Source organism: Macaca nemestrina, chromosome 6 (assembly GCF_043159975.1).
Source record: "Macaca nemestrina isolate mMacNem1 chromosome 6, mMacNem.hap1, whole genome shotgun sequence".
Lineage (NCBI taxonomy): Eukaryota > Metazoa > Chordata > Mammalia > Primates > Cercopithecidae > Macaca > Macaca nemestrina.
Window position 1 is genome coordinate 52,974,298 of NC_092130.1, and position 18,632 is coordinate 52,992,929.

Genomic DNA, 18,632 nt, shown 5'->3' on the forward strand with positions numbered 1-18,632 from the left:
GACTGATCATCATTCTGAAAAATTAGTCCTGATTTTTTATGCTTTTTTGTTAGGGTGGGGACTTGGGGGAGACATAAGATTTAGCCATTTATGATGACTTAGTTTATCAACTATTTGCCAAATCACTACTTCAAATTACACTTAATAAATTCAGTTAAGATGGAATGGAGTACACTTTAAGTCAAAAGTATATGCTGCTTTTTTATAACATAGGTTATCATGATTTACGTATAGCTTAGCCCATTCTCAATCTGAGCATGTTAAGAAAAACGACTACAGGCCAGATAGGCAAATCTGAGTAAAGAGATCCTTTCTTTCATAACTGATTCCTCTTCCCTTAAGAGGTTTGTTTAGCTGATTAGCCTAGCCATCAGTCATAATCAACTATATCCTGGTAATATTTGTATAAGTAACAAGGCCCACCCTATAGCAAGAAGATCAACTGCAGACATAAGCTTGTTTCATATGGTTTACCCATCATTTCATTTCCAGAGAATCATAGCAAAGTCTATAGATCATTGATCAAACCTTCTGTGTCCAATCATACAAGCATCTTTCAACTGTCTCAAGCTTACTTGAAAATAACTTTTATCTTAGAATTGCAAAGAAATGTTTCCTTTGAATATAAATTATAAAAATTCTATTACCAACCCCCTCCTAAAAAATTCAAGTCCTTTTATTTTACTCTATCATCAGTAAAAAATGAGTCAGCATTTTGCAGATACTAATGCCTAATCTATGTGAAGATAAATATCAAATATGTCTCAGTTAGGGGGCAATTCCAGGGAAAGGTGTGGAGTTCTCTTTCCTCCTCTTGCTGCACCCTCTTCTCCTATTGCTGCTTCTGCCCTTCTGGTCCTCTGTGCCCTCCTGGTTATTTTTCCCTTCATCTTACAGTCAGAAAAGGACAAGATACATTTATTATTGGTGAGTAGTACCTTCTCTGGAGAATATTGATATTCTAAGACAGCATGCATTCTAAAAGCCTAAGAAATAAATATCTAATTGTGGAATTTCGGGCAGTAAGTATCACGAAGAGAGTGTTGGGTAACTGTTTCTCTAAGTCGCACCAGGTATATGACTGCTGATGTGACTTCCATGTAAGGATAATCCTGAAATGAAATATTCTCCAGGATGAAGAGTTGTAAATTTTGCTTTAACCATTATTTCTGTCTCTCTGTGTGTACATGTGTATTATTTATATTTATCTCCACTTATTTTCTGCCAACTTTGCTAGAGTCCTACAAAACATCTTTTTGTTTCCTTGTTTATCAAAGGCAGAAAAGGAAACCCAACTCAGCAAACATTCAAGGGATCTGGACAGCTACTGGCTTGCTGGTGAGAAGTTTTCTTAAAAATGTAACTCCAGGGTGATAATGACTACAGAACAGGCACACCCCGCTCTGCCTGGGAAGCATGATCAGGAACAGAGGTAGCTTGTGAAGGGAGAAGAGGACTGTAGGCTAAAGGAACACTGGCTGCAAGGCTCAGAAGCCCAAAGAAGTGTCTGTCCTTTGGGAATTGCAAGTGTTGGGTACAGCTGAAACTCAGGGGCTGGGGAGAGCAGGTGAGGTATCTGGGCAGCCAAGCGGTGGCCACATTGAGTTGAGCCAACAGTGCCATGCTATAGAGTGTGAACCTCCCACTGGTGTTAACAGGGACCAAATGAACAATTTTAAGAAGGAAGGAGCATAACTAAATTTGCGCTTTATAGGAGGACAGAAGATGGCCTGAAGATGTTGAGCCTGGGAAGAAAGAAAACCTGTCAGGTGCTCTTTTACCTGGGGAACCCCAAATGGGGGTAAAAAAATATGATCAAAGTGACAAGGCATGAACCTAAGTCAATGTCAGCACAGATGCAGGGGAAGATGAATTCTGGAGAGATATAGAAGAAAATGCAGATGACGACTCCCCTCCAATTCTCCACCAAAGGTAATTAATTCTGGCAGCTCCCTGAGGGAGAGACAATGCCTGTTTTTGCTCACCATAGCACCTGGCACATGGGAGGTGTTAAATAAATATTTGTTGAATGAATCAATAAGCATAATTCCTCTTTCCTATATGATATTCAGGACCACTTTCCAATGGGATGGAGCAACCACATCATTCTTTGCTTTCCTGAATAAGTCTTCACTCAAACCAGGAAGCCCAACATATTTATAGGTTGTGACCCTTCCCTGCTAAGGAGGTGGAGATGTCTGCCTTGCTTATTTTTGAGCAAATATGCATTTGGGGGCTCAGGTCTGTGTTTTTACATGTAAGCCCAGATTATTAGGCCATAAAAGAATTATATGACATCTTACAGAAATTCCTTCAGAAGTTTTAGCAAAAAACAGATAAAAACTTGAATAGTTCAGGAAACAACTTCCTAAAATATTGGGAAGAAGGGGCAAAATGGGAAGGGGGTAGGTTTAAATCTGCAGCCATCTCTGGTTCAATGGGAGCATTTCTTTTCTGATAAATGTACTAATGCTGATAAGGAGATCTGTAAGGGACTGTTTTTGCCAGGACTGAGGACAAAGAGCTCTTTGATAGCCTTCACAAGTTGCTAGGCAATGGCTGAATGATCGTGATAAACTTCAGCTAAGCAGCTCTAAAGAAATGTTCGTGCAATTAATGCCTGATGCATTATGCCAGCGGCCTCAATGTGAAATCAGCATTCACTGGGCATTTGTGATTGCATGAATGCAGTAAATAAATCATCTGGGGTGTCATTCTTTCCCCTCTCATAGATATAACCCCAAATCCCTGTCTTACTTAATTGCTTATATTCCTTATGCCAGTATTCCAATATTTGGAGCAATAGTGAATGAAGAAAATTATTTTGATTCAATGTCTAACTCCTGGGCAACAAGCTATTAAACGTATATTAGAGCAAAGAGAGATATTTGTTAATAATAATTGGGCTTGGTAATTATAAGATGGAAGAAATACAGTATTTAGTCACAACACATTTTCTGCTTTTCTAATCCTTTGACCAACAAAGCAGTGATGTAGTGTAGTGTAGTGTAGTGTAGTGTAGTGTAGTGTAGTGTAGTGTAGTGCAGTGCAGTGCGGTGTGGTGTAGTATAGAGAAGTTATTCACTGGTATATCCATCTCTGCCGATACAGTGTCTGTCTTGATGCAATGTGAGCTTCTGCAGGATGGGAGTTGGCATCACTTCCTCTCCATGTTTCCAGCACCCAAGCATTGTGGTTGCATAGAACCTGGAGACACTCAACAAATGGTTGTTACACCAAATCTTTCTATTTGGGTACTATGGATTTTAAAGATCCAGTAAAAAAGGAATCTCCTTAATATAGCTCAACAAAGTTGGAAAATGTCTTGATAAGTCATATAAATCAGAGATGTTAGCCTTTGCAGTTACAAGACAAAACAAATTACCAGACACCATGGCCTGCCTGAGTCTGGACCCAGATAAAAGCAAGCAGAAAGGATTGCTAGGCAGATAGTGGAGCTTTGGCTTTTTCTGTGGCCTTTTTTGGGGGGGGGAAATGAGCCCCTCCCTTCACTCTCACAGCAGGGGCCCAGGCTTCTGCTTTTATATGATCCCCTCCCCCAGACAGACAGACATATACATATGAACCTGCAGACACACTCTCCACCCCTCAATACCCAAAAGGGTCAGATAGTGAGTCATTTCTACTTGTGGCTGATTGGGTGCAGGCATGTAAATTAAACTCATTTGACTAAAGTTATTATCTCCAACTTGGATTTGCACTTATATGTCACTGGACAAAGGAAGGTAGGTCTCCCCTTATTTTAACAATTCGGGCATCCCTTAGCTGCATGAGACATCACCTCAGGACAGATTAGTCCCTGAAGTAGCAGCTCACTCACTCAGCTGATCAAACTTGGTGTTTGTTAAAACATGGAGAGGAGAACTTTCCTTGTGGAGAGAGGCTGAGGCCACTGTAGGCCTAGTTCTGCTTGCTGGGAAGAGTGGAAAAGTGGGCTCTTCTCATCAACTTGCCCACAGGACTCCTCCTTCCAATTCCACCCCTCCTGGCTGGGCTCAGATGAGCCCCCAACCTCTCCTTTTATTCTCCTCCCCCTCCCCTTACAATTATACCACACCTTGCTAGTCTCTTCTCTCTTTCTCAAGACGCCTAGAGTTTGATTAGGTGTCCTATTATCCTTTTTATCTGTTTAGCATTTAACTTTTTTATTCTGGTATAAACACATCCTTAAATCTCCTCTTCTCATTTGCCATTGATTATGTGGTTTCTGTCAAAGAAATGCACCCCAGACCCCAAGCTCTTCAATAACTGGAGTAATACAACACAGCAGATGCCAGTATGCAGACCATAATTGCCACTGCCTGCCTGGGTCACCAGGGCAGACAAGGCCACAAGTAAGGTTTTGCAAGTTGTGCACTATGCAAGAGCCCCTGGCCAAGGGGCTAACTTGGGGCAGAAATCCAGCTTGCACTTCATGTGCCAAGGAGTACATCCTGAGGGATTTCCAAATCTTTTCCAAATTTGTATCAAATGTGTCTTATGGATGGGCAGAGGCTCCATAATCTTCCTCCTCCTAAGCCACTTTCCAAATTCTCATTTAGTAGGTGTGAGGTGGGGACTGGGAATATGCAAGTTCGAAGAGTTCCCAGGTGACAGTGATCTTAGCCAGGGCTGGGAATGAGGCCGGACACCGCACATGTTCCCAGTCAGCTGGAATGAAATCTTGATTAGCTGTAATGCTCAGCAAATGGGTGTTCTGGCTGACTGAAGTCAGAGCAGAAAAGAAGACATAAACTTCAGTCTGTTTCTGTAATTTTGGGAAAATACTTTATAAAAGTATATCACTCAACTGCTCTGGAAATATACATACGTAAGTATACACATACACTCATAATTATATTTCATTGACATCTGAAATTTCAGTATAATCATTTTGAAAAGCCAGCCTCATTTTATAGCAGAGAGAGAGAGAAAGAGTGTACCAGAGGTCCAGAGGCATAGGAGAAGCAGCATAGGATACGGCCTAAATCCTGAATGGTATTTCATCTTCCCCATTCTTCTACTGCAATCTGCCTCTTTTTGATAAAATAGTCTATTGGCTAAAAATGACAATAAATTAAGGTTTCAAATAACCACATACTACAATAAAATGGTACTTTATTTGGAAATAGGATCTAAAATGTCAAACGCAACTTTTATTTTGTTTACTTTTCATAGCAGTATATTTTGAGGACTTATTTTATGACTAGGTAAAATAGGACTATCAATTATAATAGAAATAAAAAAGCCTCAGTTCCTCTAAGAGAACAGACAGTCAAATACTAGATATGGGTTGAAATTATAAGGACTGGTGGATGTGAGTACACAGTAAGAGAGCAAGCCAACTTCCTTGGCATCTCACCTTAGGGCGAGACTTCCTCAATTTAGCCATGTTAATTCCTTTGTAAAGAGGAACAAGACCCTTCTGACTCTTATCTCTGGCTCCAAATCCAACTGATCAGCCTCTCCCCACAGTGTCTGCAGTTGACGGAGCACTTAAGACCATCTTGTTGATTTGGTCAGGGGAAGAGCCCTGGCTTCTGTGTCAGATTTCACTGATTTGTTCATAAAAGCCTCACTACACACAAGCCTCCTACCCTACATACTGCTGCCCCGTCCAGGGATACTTAATAGTTCACCTACAGCAATCTCAGCAACAGGGATGAGAGGAAATAGAATTGCTTGCTTCCCTGGGCTTATGGTTTATTTTTTGACCTCAAACCTGGTGTCTTAAATGAAAAGCGAAACCTTCTTTATGTTCACAAAAGTCCTAACAAGGTACTAACCCAAAACACTTTTATGGGTAAAAAATTATCAGTCTGTCCGGTGCAGACAATAAAATGATGTCCTTTGTGAATAATATACAGAAGTTGCTCTTTCCTTTAAAAAAAAATAAGCCAATTCTTGGTCCAATCGTAGGTGTTTTTTGGAACTTCAGTAATTTTCTTTTCCTCTACATGTTTTTTTTTTTATACCAAGTGTATTCTGTAAGTGTGAGGGATGACCTCACAGCAGGCTTAGATACTGACAGATGCTTACAGACAAACAGCCCACACAGAAGACCCAGAAACGAGACACTGAGGCAACTTAGCTGGTCTAGAAGCAATAATGACTGACAGGCCATGAGGCAGAGATAGTGGGCAACAAGCAATAGAGCAGCATGAAGCGGTAGTCTTCCCATTTAGAGAAGCAGGCCGGCCACAGATGGACAGAGGATTACAAGATTACATTGTGTGACAAAGCCACTGCATTCCCGTAGGAGCTTGATAGGTCTAAGGCCAGATGGGATAATTTGTCTTACCCCATGACCCAGACTGTGGAATGCAACTAACACATTTTCCGGCTGGCTTCTTGCTCTTCTCACGTACACTAGAGTGTGCCTTTCATAGGCTGGTTCTAAATCATCAAAGTAGGTGGACACTTGAGCAGTGACTGGTGTGTTCAGGAACACCTCACATTCTTTATATCTTCGCAAGACAAAAGTAGATTTGGTGGAGTGTTGTATAAAACAAATGATGTGGTCTCTCTGTTAGAAAAGTTCTGAATTTGCCAGAAGGTTAAAAATGTTATTTGGCTTCACTGTGGTCATTGAGAAATTAGTATCGATCTCTCCATTTGAGAACTTCAAGAACCCTAGCGAAGTCACAAAATCTGGTTTAATCCCTAGTGTGACGCAGTTTTAACATTTGGGGATAAAGAGCCAAGCCGAAACATTGGAAGGCAGAATTTCCTATTGTGAAGTCAAAGTTATCCCAGGTTTTGCAAGTCAAGATGGAACTACAGGGTTGGGGAGGCCTTGTGTCTGGGGGTAGCTCCTATTGGTAGAAAATAAAGTCCATTGCACCAGCCTTGGCCTGTTTCCCAAGGTAGCTCTCAGATACTAGAAATCAAGCACATGACAGTTCATCTCAGTTTACTCCTTTAAAAACCAAAGAAGCTCTCAACATGTTCCAAGGGGCTGACAGACACAACCTGAAGAGGTTGCTGGTGACATCCCATGTTTATGAATCTGAAGACTTCATATTGTTAAGTGGACAGTATTCCCCAAATTAATCTATAGATTCAATCTCCATTAAATCTCCACCTTGCTTCTTTGTGGAAATTAACATATTGATTTTACCATTCATATGGAAATTCAAGGACCCAGAATAGTCAAAACAATACTGAAAAAGAAAAACCAACTAAGAGGACTCAAATTTCTCAGTTTTAATACTTCCTACAAAGCTGTAATAATTAAAACAGTATGGTGCTGGCATAAGGAGAGACATACAGACTAATGAAATGAAATAGAGAGTCCAGAAATAAATCCTCTCACATTTATGGAACATTGACTTTTAAAAAGAGTATCAAGACAATTTAGTGGGGGAAAGAATAGTCTTTTCACAAATGGTGCTGGGACAACTGGATAGCCACATGCAAAAGAATGAAGTTGGATTGTATTGTATTTATTGTATATACAATATTGCATATAAAAATTACCTCAAAATAGATCAAATATCTAAATACACAGCTAAAACTATAAAATTTTTAGGAGAAACACGGACATAAATCTTGTGACCTTGGATCAGGCAATGTTTTTTTTTAGATTTATTTTTATTTGTATTTTTTTTTTTTTGAGACAGAGTCTCGCTCTGTCGCCCAGGCTGGAGTGCAGTGGCCAGATCTCAGCTCACTGCAAGCTCCGCCTCCCGGGTTTATGCCATTCTCCTGCCTCAGCCTCCCGAGTAGCTGGGACTGCAGGCGCCCGCCACCTCGCCCGGCTAGTTTTTTGTATTTTTTAGTAGAGACGGGGTTTCACGGGGTTAGCCAGGATGGTCTCGATCTCCTGACCTCGTGATCCGCCCGTCTCGGCCTCCCAAAGTGCTGGGATTACAGGCTTGAGCCACCGCGCCCGGCCTTTTTTAGATTTAACACCAAAAGCACAAGCAATGAAATAAAAAAGATAAACTAGACTTCATCAAAATAAAAACTTTTCTGCTGCAAAAGTCATAATGAAGAAAGAAAAAAATAACTCAAAGAATGGAAGAAAATATTTGTAAATTATATATCTGATAAGGGACATACATCTAAAAAATATAAAGAACTATTATAACACCATAATAAAAAGAAAATCCAGTTAAAAAATGAACAAAGAGTCTGAATAGGGATTTATATAAAGAAGATAATACAGATGACCAATAAATGCACAGAAAGATGTTCAATATCATCAGCCATCATGGAAATGGAAAGCAAAACCACCCACAGTGAGATACCACCGCACACTGACTAGGATGGCTAGGATGAAAAAGTCAGATAATAACTAGTGTTGGTGAGGAAATGAAAAAAATGGAACCCTAACACATTACTCATAGGAATGTAAAGTAGTCCTAGAAGAACAATGTTTTTGCTCATGATACTTGGAAGGTGGCATTAAATATCTTAGCAAGTCTGTATACCATGAGCAGAAACTTCTTCTTCTTTCAGGATCACTTTTAGCTTGATAAACTTCTTGGCTGAAACCATGAAGTGATATAAATAAGGAGAAACTCCCACCCTGTGGTTAGATAATTTGTACTCAATCATATTATGAATTTGTCATGACCCGAACGTTATCAAAAAAAAAAAAAAGAAAGTTTTAAAACTTTTACTTCCAGCAATGAACATTCTAATATTTGCATATTAATCATTCAATAATATGCATATGCATATTCGCCATATTAATATCAGTATTTTTTTGCCTCACTAAGGTGGCCCTTGTTATATTTTTAGGGTTTATTTCAATCATTCTTTCCTCAGTGCTCAAAATATACCACAGCGGGCCGGGTGCGGTGGCTCAAGCCTGTAATCCCAGCACTTTGGGAGGCCGAGACGGGCGGATCACGAGGTCAGGAGATCGAGACCATCCTGGCTAACCCCGTGAAACCCCGTCTCTACTAAAAAATACAAAAAACTAGCCGGGCGAGGTGGCGGGCGCCTGTAGTCCCAGCTACTCGGGAGGCTGAGGCAGGAGAATGGCGTAGACCCGGGAGGCGGAGCTTGCAGTGAGCTGAGATCCGGCCACTGCACTCCAGCCTGGGCGACAGAGCGAGACTCCGTCTCCAAAAAAAAAATATACCACATCGGTCTTGCTGGACTCTTCAAAGCAATTCACATTTTCCCCATCTTGCTGGCCTGAATTTTGACAGCTGGACCTTACATGTAGCTCAAGAGAACTGCCCCTGCACAAATCAACAAAAAATCAGCCCTGGATTATAGATTAAAGGTTTCAGTTTTCTGGAAACTTTATCGAATTTTCATTTCTTTTGAAAAGTTGACTTGTGTATGTTTCTGTGAAGTGACAAGGAACAGCGCTAGGTGTGAAGTTGGTGGGTTTCACCTTTCAATTAGTGGTCCTTGGCTCTCACCTGACCATCCAGGGAGGCAGCGGCAATGGCCCGTGGTAGGGTGGCAGCCATCTGCGTGGCTGCAGTCACAGCGCTCAGCACAGTTCAGCCCGTACGTGCCATCCTGCATGGAAAACAGCATCAAAGGCAACAATGAGGGCCTGGGAAATCCCACAACAGGAGAGGAAAAGGCCACTGTCAGCCATTTCACATACAGTCTGCTGTCCCAAACACTTCTTAGAGGGATGCATCTTTTTTTTTTCTTTCTTTTTTTTTTTTTTGAGATGGAGTCTTGCTCTGTTGCCCAGGCTGGAGTGCAGTGGTGTGATCTCAGCTCACCGCAACCTCGGCCTCCTGGGTTAAAGCAATTCTCAGCCTCCCGAGTAGCTGGGACTTCAGGCATCTGCCACCATTCCCAGCTAATTTTTGTATTTTTAGTGGAGACAGGGTTTCACCTTGTTGGTTGGGCTGGTCTCAAACTCCTGACCTCAGGTGACCCACCCGCCTCGGCCTCCCAAAGTGTTGGGATTACAGGTGGGAGCCACTGCACTCAGCCAGAGGGATGCATCTTAATCACCTCTTTCTATGTCTTCTTAGTCCCCAAAATAGATGCTCCAGGAAGTCAGTGTTTTAAAGTCACTCAAACCCTAGTTTATGCCTGACACAATGGCTGGGACATAAAAATGGTGAAGCCAATCATGCCAATACACTGATATCCATATATGCAAATATATGTAAAAATGCCAAGTATTTAAAAGAAGTTTATCCTATAAGCTATAACTCGTAAAAATATTTTCTTTTGTCCCTAAAGATCTTTTACAAAATAGATCAGTGTCCCCTATAATGCATTCTATTATTTAGTGAAAAGAGAGAATGACTCACACAAAAATAACCCTTACCCACACAAAAAGCTCTAAAATTATAGTTTTGAAACTATAATTTTATAATTTAAAAAAATGTTTAATTATAAACTAATTTTTAAAATTATAGTTTTAATTGAATTGAGTTCATTGCCATAAGTGGCCAACGAGATACATGGTACTATAAAGAAAAATGAAGAACTTTTGTTACTTTTCTCTAATTATTATCCTGCTTTTCAGGAGGAAGTCTAAGCCACACAAAATATTCTGACTCACAATCCTAAGCATGAGTCAACACACCTCCTCACCCCCCCTTTCCAGATCTTTTCTATTTTCACATGCATGTCAGTTTGGATGGTCTGATGAAGACAACACTCCTCATGGACATGATCATTTTGTTTGTGGAGAAAGAATGGAAAGTTCAGCTCTTTCACCCCAGATCCTGAGAATTGAGGGCGGCACTACACGCCTTCCCAACACCACCCAAGCACTAAGAGAAACGGGGGTACAGAATTACCACGGAGGAGGAACATGGCAACCAGCATAGACAGGTAGTGGGTGTTAGAGATGAATAATTATTTGTCTAGAACTAGTTAAAATAAGAAAAAGAAAACAATCATTTTGTAGACCCCACCAATGTTTGATAGAGCTACACAGGATTTAGCTTTGTCATGATATGAACCACTAAACTCTCAGCCTTCACTGATTTACTAACTCCTCTAAGGTATGAAAAAGGACGAGATTGTGCTAGGGGCTTTGCTTTGTCTACAATCAGACAGGGAGTAAAACATGATCTTCAAGCTCATCTCCAAGTACTGATAATTTGTTCACTAGTCTGATGAGAGGCAGCAAAGCTGACAACTCTGTCCATGGGATATCCATGAGTGGGATCCTTTCTACTTTGGGAAGTGGGTTGTACTTAACGAGGAGGAAGCCCAGAGAGAGAAGAGCATTGTGGAAGGCCCTTCTTGAGGGGCCCAGTTCAGGGGGTCACATTGTTATCTCGCCATCAGATGATGTCCTGGAGGCAGAGAACACACACCACAGAAAGAATGCCTAATGGCTCAGGAGAAAAGAATTGCTATAGGAAGACAGAGTGATGGAAAAGAAATCAGCAGCTTACTCCAGAATGCACTTCCCATTTGCACTCCCTGACAGCCTGAGCTAGATGCAGTATGAGATTTCTAATGACCTGTATCTCCAAAGTAGGTCAAGGGAATCGAGTGAGCTATAGGGACATCTTAAGATATTCTTGTGGCTCCAGAGATACTTATGCTAAAAGACACTGTTTCCAAACCTTCTTTTAACACTTCCAGGAGCATTTCTGTGACATCAATCACCACCCTCCTTTCAAATCCCAGCCACTTTCCACTTAAAGGCAGGGGGATTTCCATGATAATGGAAACAAAATGTTTGGAGAGTTGACAGGCATACACTGGGTGTTTGACCGGTGCTGTTCACTGGCTACCACCAAGAGATGGGTGTATAAGAAACAGAAAATAAAGGATGGGGGTTGAGGAAACTGAATAAGATGAAGGAAAAGAAGGAAGAAATTCTCACAGAGCCTATCTAACCAGTTTCCATGTTGATCCCTTTTCCAATCCTATGTCCAGTTTGAATCCAAACACCTAGATTCTTCCAATAGTCACCGAAGTTGGGTTCACACTGAGCCACTTGAAGTCAGGAAAACTGCAAAAAGAAGCCCACTCTACGGCATCAGCTCTTCATAGGCACTTTCCGTCAGGGCGCTGATTCGTGCATACCTGGCAGGGAAGTTCGCATTTCTCCCCGCGCCATCCAGGCGCACACGTGCAGGTCCCGTCCAGGGTGTTGCAAGCTCCCCCGTTGAGGCACTGGCATGTTAAGTTACAGCCAAAGCCCCATGTGCCACTGGGACATCTGATGGAGCAGTCCACCCCGTGCCAGCCTGTGCGACAAGAACACCAGAGCATGTGAGTGAACAAAGGCAGCAGGGAGCCTTGCTGTGCCTTTCCAAAACATGTTTCTCTTTAGAAACACCTTGGAGATGCACACAGTGCCTCCCAGCCCCAGCCACAGCAGCAGAGAGCACTGGTTCTGCCAAGTGAGGCCTCCATCACAAATGAACAGAAGGCACCCCTGAGGACCCAAACAGCCATGTGTGCTGTGTGATCTGTCGAGGATGCCAACACTGCAAAATACTAGTGGGCTAATGAGGAAGAGATATAGAGTCAAAGCACCTTCAATGGGCAGTGATGCACACTGTGGAGTGCTGAGTTTTGTTCAGATCAGGAAAGTGAAATAATTTATATGGAAGGGAGACAAAGGATTCTGCTTGAAAACACAACCCCATCTTTAAAGCAGGGCCCCATTAACCAGTAACTGTGTATATACAGGATCCTGGCTGCACCTATGGATGGACATATATCCAGGATCCTGATTGCACCTATGATGCTCATATAAAATTGGTGCTTGGCTGCATTTCTTGTCATAACTCCAAGCCAGTCAATTTAGGGGCATGAACACATGTCTGCTTGTTTACTCTTCGCAAAATGCACAGACACACAGACTTTTGGAGCTGGCAGTGACTTCAGAGATCATCTAATGTGAACCTCTTCCCTTGACTCAGGAAAGCATTCCAGCCCACACTGGATGAGGGACTTGCAGAGGTCAGACACTGAATTTTGGTGCAACTGGAGCTAGAACCCTGGTTAAGGTTTCTTTCTTTTTATGTCTTTAGGAGATAAAGTGACAGGATCAAATTAAAGACTTATTTACCCCCACTCTTACCTGCCTTGCAAGTACAAGACCCGTCCACAGGAGAGCAGACTGCATCATTTTTACAGCCACAGCGAGAGGAACAGTTTATCCCATAGGTTCCCAGACGGCATGGGGTAGAGCAGTCAATTCCCTAGATAGGCACAAGTAGCAAAAATGCACTCAGTTTTGCCAGCTGAAATAAGGCCAACACAAATAAACAAAAATATATCTTGGCAATGCTAATTATACTTCCCCGCTAATTTTAACACACTGTATTTTTAAAATTTTGTCATAATGTCACCACTAAACAAATTTTAGAAATGTAAGGGCAACACTAGCTGGTCTATGTTTAGGATATATTATTAAATGGGATCCAAAAAAGTTTGCACCTACCTTAGCTTCGCCTTCATAGCAGAACCAAAACAAAACAACAATAAAAACCCTATGTCCTTGCTCAGACAAGTAGATGTATAAAAATAAATTGTATCTGTAAAATTACTGTCAATAAATAAACATCAGTATGAACTATACATTAGATCTTAACCCTTCCTAGACATCCTTGTATAATAATATGTAATATTTTTAGTGGGTAAAAGCAAAGCAACAACAGAACACATTCAGCAACATGATTCACTTTATCCGACAGGGAGCATTAAACATAGAATTAAGCTACCAAAGGCAACTGGAGGTCATCTCCTTTCAAAACAGAAGGGACTCTTAAGACAAAGCTAATTCAAGGGCTGAACCAAAGAGTTATGACAGGGTTAGAAAACCCTTTAAAGATCCTCTCAGCTCTGTGACTTTATGATCCACCAGTTCTACATTATGTGCTCTGGAATAATCATCAACATTCTTCATAGTTCAATGTGCTCTTTACAATGGGAAGGAATAATTCAAGAACAACACATTCTCCTTTAAAGCAAAGATTCCTAGCCTATCACGATGAAATCTTAGAAACTGTAAGCAAAATTCTGCTCTATTGCGCGTGGAATATAGACGTATTTATAGGGTCTGGATTTTCAAAGGGACCTAAAAACTTATGTACTACCAACTACAGAATGTAAATCCATTACAAATGCTAACTCGATGTGCCTTCAAATTTCATGGACTTAAAAACAAAAGCTGTCAACAATACAGTAATCTACTTGGAAAAGTAACTTCTTTGTCACCTGTAAAACACAATAAAATAAATTACTTAAGGAATAATTATAATATACTTTCTGACATATGCTTATATTAAAAATTAATGCCACATTTATAGTTTTACAGCTTTCCCAGTCATCATACTAAGGTAATTCCTTATATCTCTATTAGCATTTTTCTCCTCATTTTCTCTCTCATTAATGATATGGATGACTTTAGCACATTCCCTGTATTTCACTGGAGGTCATATAAACCATGGTGTTGAGATGCTTTACACTGCACCCCTCTTCTCCTTCCTCCAGAACCCTAGTCACTCACTTTGAATCCTGGGGCACAGGTGCACTTTCCAGTCACACTGTCACAGTCTGCCCCATTTTGGCAGCTGCAAATCTGCTGGCAAGCTTCCCCGTAGAATCCAGGAGAACATGTCTCATTACAGTAGAGTCCTGACCAGCCCGGCTTGCAGGCACACTCTCCAGACATGGGATGACAGCTGAGAGACACGGATGAAAGGAATAAGTCACTTTGGGGTAAACATGACACCCAACTTCTGTGCAAATGTTGCTTTAGCAATGATCACTAAATGTATGGGTAATTCCATGCCCAATAATTCAAACTTCATTCCCAGGCTGGGTATGATTTAATTAATTGGCTGAAACCTGATGGGTAATACAGAAATGTTGTATGAAATCAGCATCATGTCTAGCAGGATGTATTACAACCACATTCTTTTGTCTGAAATTCTTTTTAATTTTCTTAAATTGAACGCACTAATTTTGTAAGAGGTCAACTCTGTGACAGGAGCTAAAAAAACTCCATCCAATGGACAATACCAAACCAATTAACTAGTATGATGTCCCAGGAACACCAAAGGCAGTGACCTCGTCAGCCTGTTTCTCCCTCAGTTCCCTATACCTGGTAGCAGGCAGCTGTCTCCACCTGAAACAGCAGCCGGATTGACCCACCAGGCAACCAGCTGTTGCTCCATAGCAAATGGACATATCAGCTGCGCTGAGATGCACGCGTGAGTTGACACAATAGGGCCCTCTGTGACATGCTGACTGAAAGCACATATGCTTCTCACCACGAGAAAATCTTAACAATCAAACTAGTTCTGCTGACAACTGGAAGACTGTTTAAAGATGGTCTTCCTTGCCTAATGTAGCTAAAACCCTGCCCTTAATTAGGGCCTACAACAAACACCTCTGTCATATCCAGACATTTGCTAAATGACTTCCCATCAGAGGACTGTTCATAGATTTTCTACTCTTGGAAAGAATGACAACCTGGGAGGGATGAAGACTGAGGATGCAACCCCAGTTCTCCCACTACCTGAGTAGCCTCAGTGAAATCATACAACTTCCCTGGGTCTGATGTCCTAGTCTGTCAAGTGAGGGTCTCAGCCATGTCTCATAATCTCATATCCTATATTTCTCCTCCTCCTTGTTCAGAAAATTCCTGTGGGTTGAATGGTTTGGTGCTCAGTTTTGGAGGTTTATTTAAATATACTTTTCGACCCCTTCTGTACCTTAGTGTTCACAGGCAAAGGCCTAGAAATTCATCGAACACTCAGAAAACATGGCATGAAGAATACCTAAATACAGTTCTACATATGAGGTGGTTTCTTGAGTGTAGGTTTAGATTCACAGGACCAGGGCGTGAGTCTCAGATCTACTCAAGTCTGCTTATCTTCTATTATCCTTGGGCCAATCGCTTATCCTTGAGCAGTCACATGGCATCTCCATGGCATCTCAAACTTAACATGTCAAAAACTGAGCCCTTGGGCCAGGCACGGTGGCTCTAACTTGTAATCCCAGCACTTTGGGATGCTAAGGCGGGCAGATCATGAGGTCAGGAGATCGAGACCATCCTGGCTAACTCCGTGAAACCCCGTCTCTACTAGAAATACCAAAAAAATTAGCCAGGCGTGGTGGCAGGTGCCTGTAGTCCCAGCTACTCAGGAGGCTGAGGAAGGAGAATGGTGTGAATCCAGGAGGCAGAGCTTGCAGTGAGCCGAGATGATGCCACTGCACTCCAGTCTGGGCGACAGAGCGAGACTTTGTCTCAGAAAAATAAAAAAACTGAGCCCTTGTTCTTTCCCTCAGTAAACTGAGCCCTTGTTCTTTCCCTCAGTATCTACCCCTAATTGTCCAAATTTCTGTAAATAGTACAGAAATTTCAGTCACTTAGTTTATCTAGGAGTTTTTTTGTTTTGTTTTGTTTTGTTTTTTTTGTTTTTTTTGAGATGGAGTCTCTCTCTGTCACCCAGGCTGGACTGCAGTGGTGCAATCTCGGCTCACTACAACCTCCACCGCTCAAGTGATTCTTCTGCTTCAGACTCCCGAGTAGCTGGGATTATAGGCATGTGCCCCATGCCCAGTTAATTTTTGTATTTTTAGTAGAGACAGAATTCCACCATTTTGGCCAGGCTGATCTCGAACTCCTGACCTCAAGTGATCTGCCCGCCTTGGCCTCCCAAAGTGCTGGGATTATAAGTGTGAGCCACCATGCCTGGCCTAGGAGTTATTCTTGATAACTCCTTCTGCCTCATCACTAGAATTTAACCATTCTAACTCCAAAATATATTTTGAATCCACCCACATCCCTTCATCTTCCCTGTCCTCATTCTGCTCCAACTGATGCCATCTATCTCCTCACCTTCTGAACAACCTTCCAACTGTGCACCCACATCCACTCATGCCTTATCACCTAAAGAGTAAATCATATCATTCTCCTCCTTAAAACTCTGCAAAGGCTCCCCACTACCCTTGGAACAAAATCCAGACTGTTAAATATAACTACAGAGACTCTACAATTTATTGTCTAAACCAGGGCATTTTTAAGAGTGAAGAGAGAGTTGCTAATAATTATACTAGGACAACAGGCCTAAACCAGACTGTCCTTGTGAAACCTGATACACAGTCACCCTAAATACAGCCCGTGGGGCCTCGTCATCTGGCCACTGCCTACTCCTCAACCTCTTCTTTCATCTTTATTCTCTCTTTATTGCTGTGCTTGACCACCCTGGATTTCTTCTAGTTTGTAAAAGCATCATATTTTTTCAACTTAACGACCTCCACATGGGCTATTCCATATTCTTAGGATGCAGTTCTTACTCTCTGCCTATCTCCCTCCAGATTGTCTTTCCAGTCTCTTCCTCAAAGAGAGCTTCCCTGTCCACCCAAATTGAAGGTAGGTCTCTCCACTTACACTCTTCCTTGGTGCCCTGATCCTTCTTCTCATCTCATTTTCACAGTCTATAATTCAGTTTATTTTTCCAGTCCTTTAATGTCTTCCTCCTCTCCTACACTGTGAGTTCCAGGAGGGCAAGAATTAAATCTGTTTTTCCACCTTTCACTGGCCCATAGTAGGCCCACAGTGAATGTAGATTGAATGAATAAGTGAAAATGCCACAGGTGAAACAGAGTGGATGTGACTCCGGGGACCTAGCTCTCCCACATTAATCTGCTTCTCCCTGACATCTCAGAGTCACTGAACAATGTTAAATTATACTCAGTATATATGTATACAAAGGGGAAGATTTCCTCTAAAATTAGTTTTTAAAATGTCAAAGTCTTGGCTTAAAGGAAATAGCCATTAATCACAGAGAACAACTCATGAATGTCACCATGTTTGTGATGATATTGTAAGTGAATGCGCAGACCAGGAGACAGCATTTACTGGGCCCTGTGTAAGTCTCAGCAATGTGCTGAGCACTATTTAGTTCAATCCTCACAACCATCCTAGATGGTATGATCCCATTTTATAAATGAGAAAATAGAGAACTAGAAAGGGTAAATTATTTATTCAAAGTCTCACACAGGTAGTGGGGCAGAATCAAACTTGAACCCAGGTTTGTTTTTATACCAAAGAAAAAGGAGGCTTGCTAACAGCCTGCTAAGGGGACCAGACATGAAGGAAAATTGCTAAGATTTAGAATTTGGCACATATAAAGGGGTCAACAGGATCAGTAAAAGCAAATATTGTACAAAAAAACAGGGAAAAATTTAAGTCTGCTTCAGTAAGTCCTTACATTTGATAAAGGGAAAAGAAACATTTCAAGTGATAGATTAGTTAAAGTAGCCTACCTTATCTTAACATATTGTAAAAGAAATGATATTTTTGGTAGAAAATATTACTTTACATTGAAAAGTATAGAAAATAGTATTCATGGTATAGACATAGTGTTAAAGAAAATAGACAATTTGGATGACAATGAATTCAACAAAGCAAAAGGCAGGCTGAGAAATTGATATTCAATGCCCCCTAGTGAGTGTTAGTGCTGCACACTGGTTTTCAGATTGATTGACACCAAAATTAGTATTCTGCAATTTGTAATTAGATGTAGGAAGCTAGAGCACTTTGGAGGCATTTGATGGGTTCTCATGCAGGCAGCTTAATTGATAATGAGATTTACGTGTTGTTATAGGAGCAGCAGATTGGAGGTTGAAGGGTAATATACTCATTACCTGTTTTCTGTCTAAAGAACAGATTGCTTTGTGTATATGAAAATAGGATTATACACATA

At 41.3% G+C, this 18,632-nt stretch overlaps 1 protein-coding gene across 6 annotated transcripts in view; it reads right to left on the reverse strand.

Moving 5' to 3' along the window:
- Positions 1-18,632, reverse strand: part of LOC105472457 (multiple EGF like domains 10) — a 394,760-nt gene that overhangs the window by 27,723 nt on the left and 348,405 nt on the right. For all 6 annotated transcript variants that reach the window (XM_071098507.1, XM_071098508.1, XM_071098510.1 and 3 more), the window contains 4 exons: positions 14,423-14,597; positions 12,992-13,112; positions 11,986-12,149; positions 9,384-9,486 (listed from right to left, as the gene is read on the reverse strand). In XM_071098507.1, coding sequence (XP_070954608.1) covers positions 9,384-9,486; positions 11,986-12,149; positions 12,992-13,112; positions 14,423-14,597 — 563 coding nt within the window. The remainder of the gene's footprint in view (positions 1-9,383; positions 9,487-11,985; positions 12,150-12,991; positions 13,113-14,422; positions 14,598-18,632) is intronic.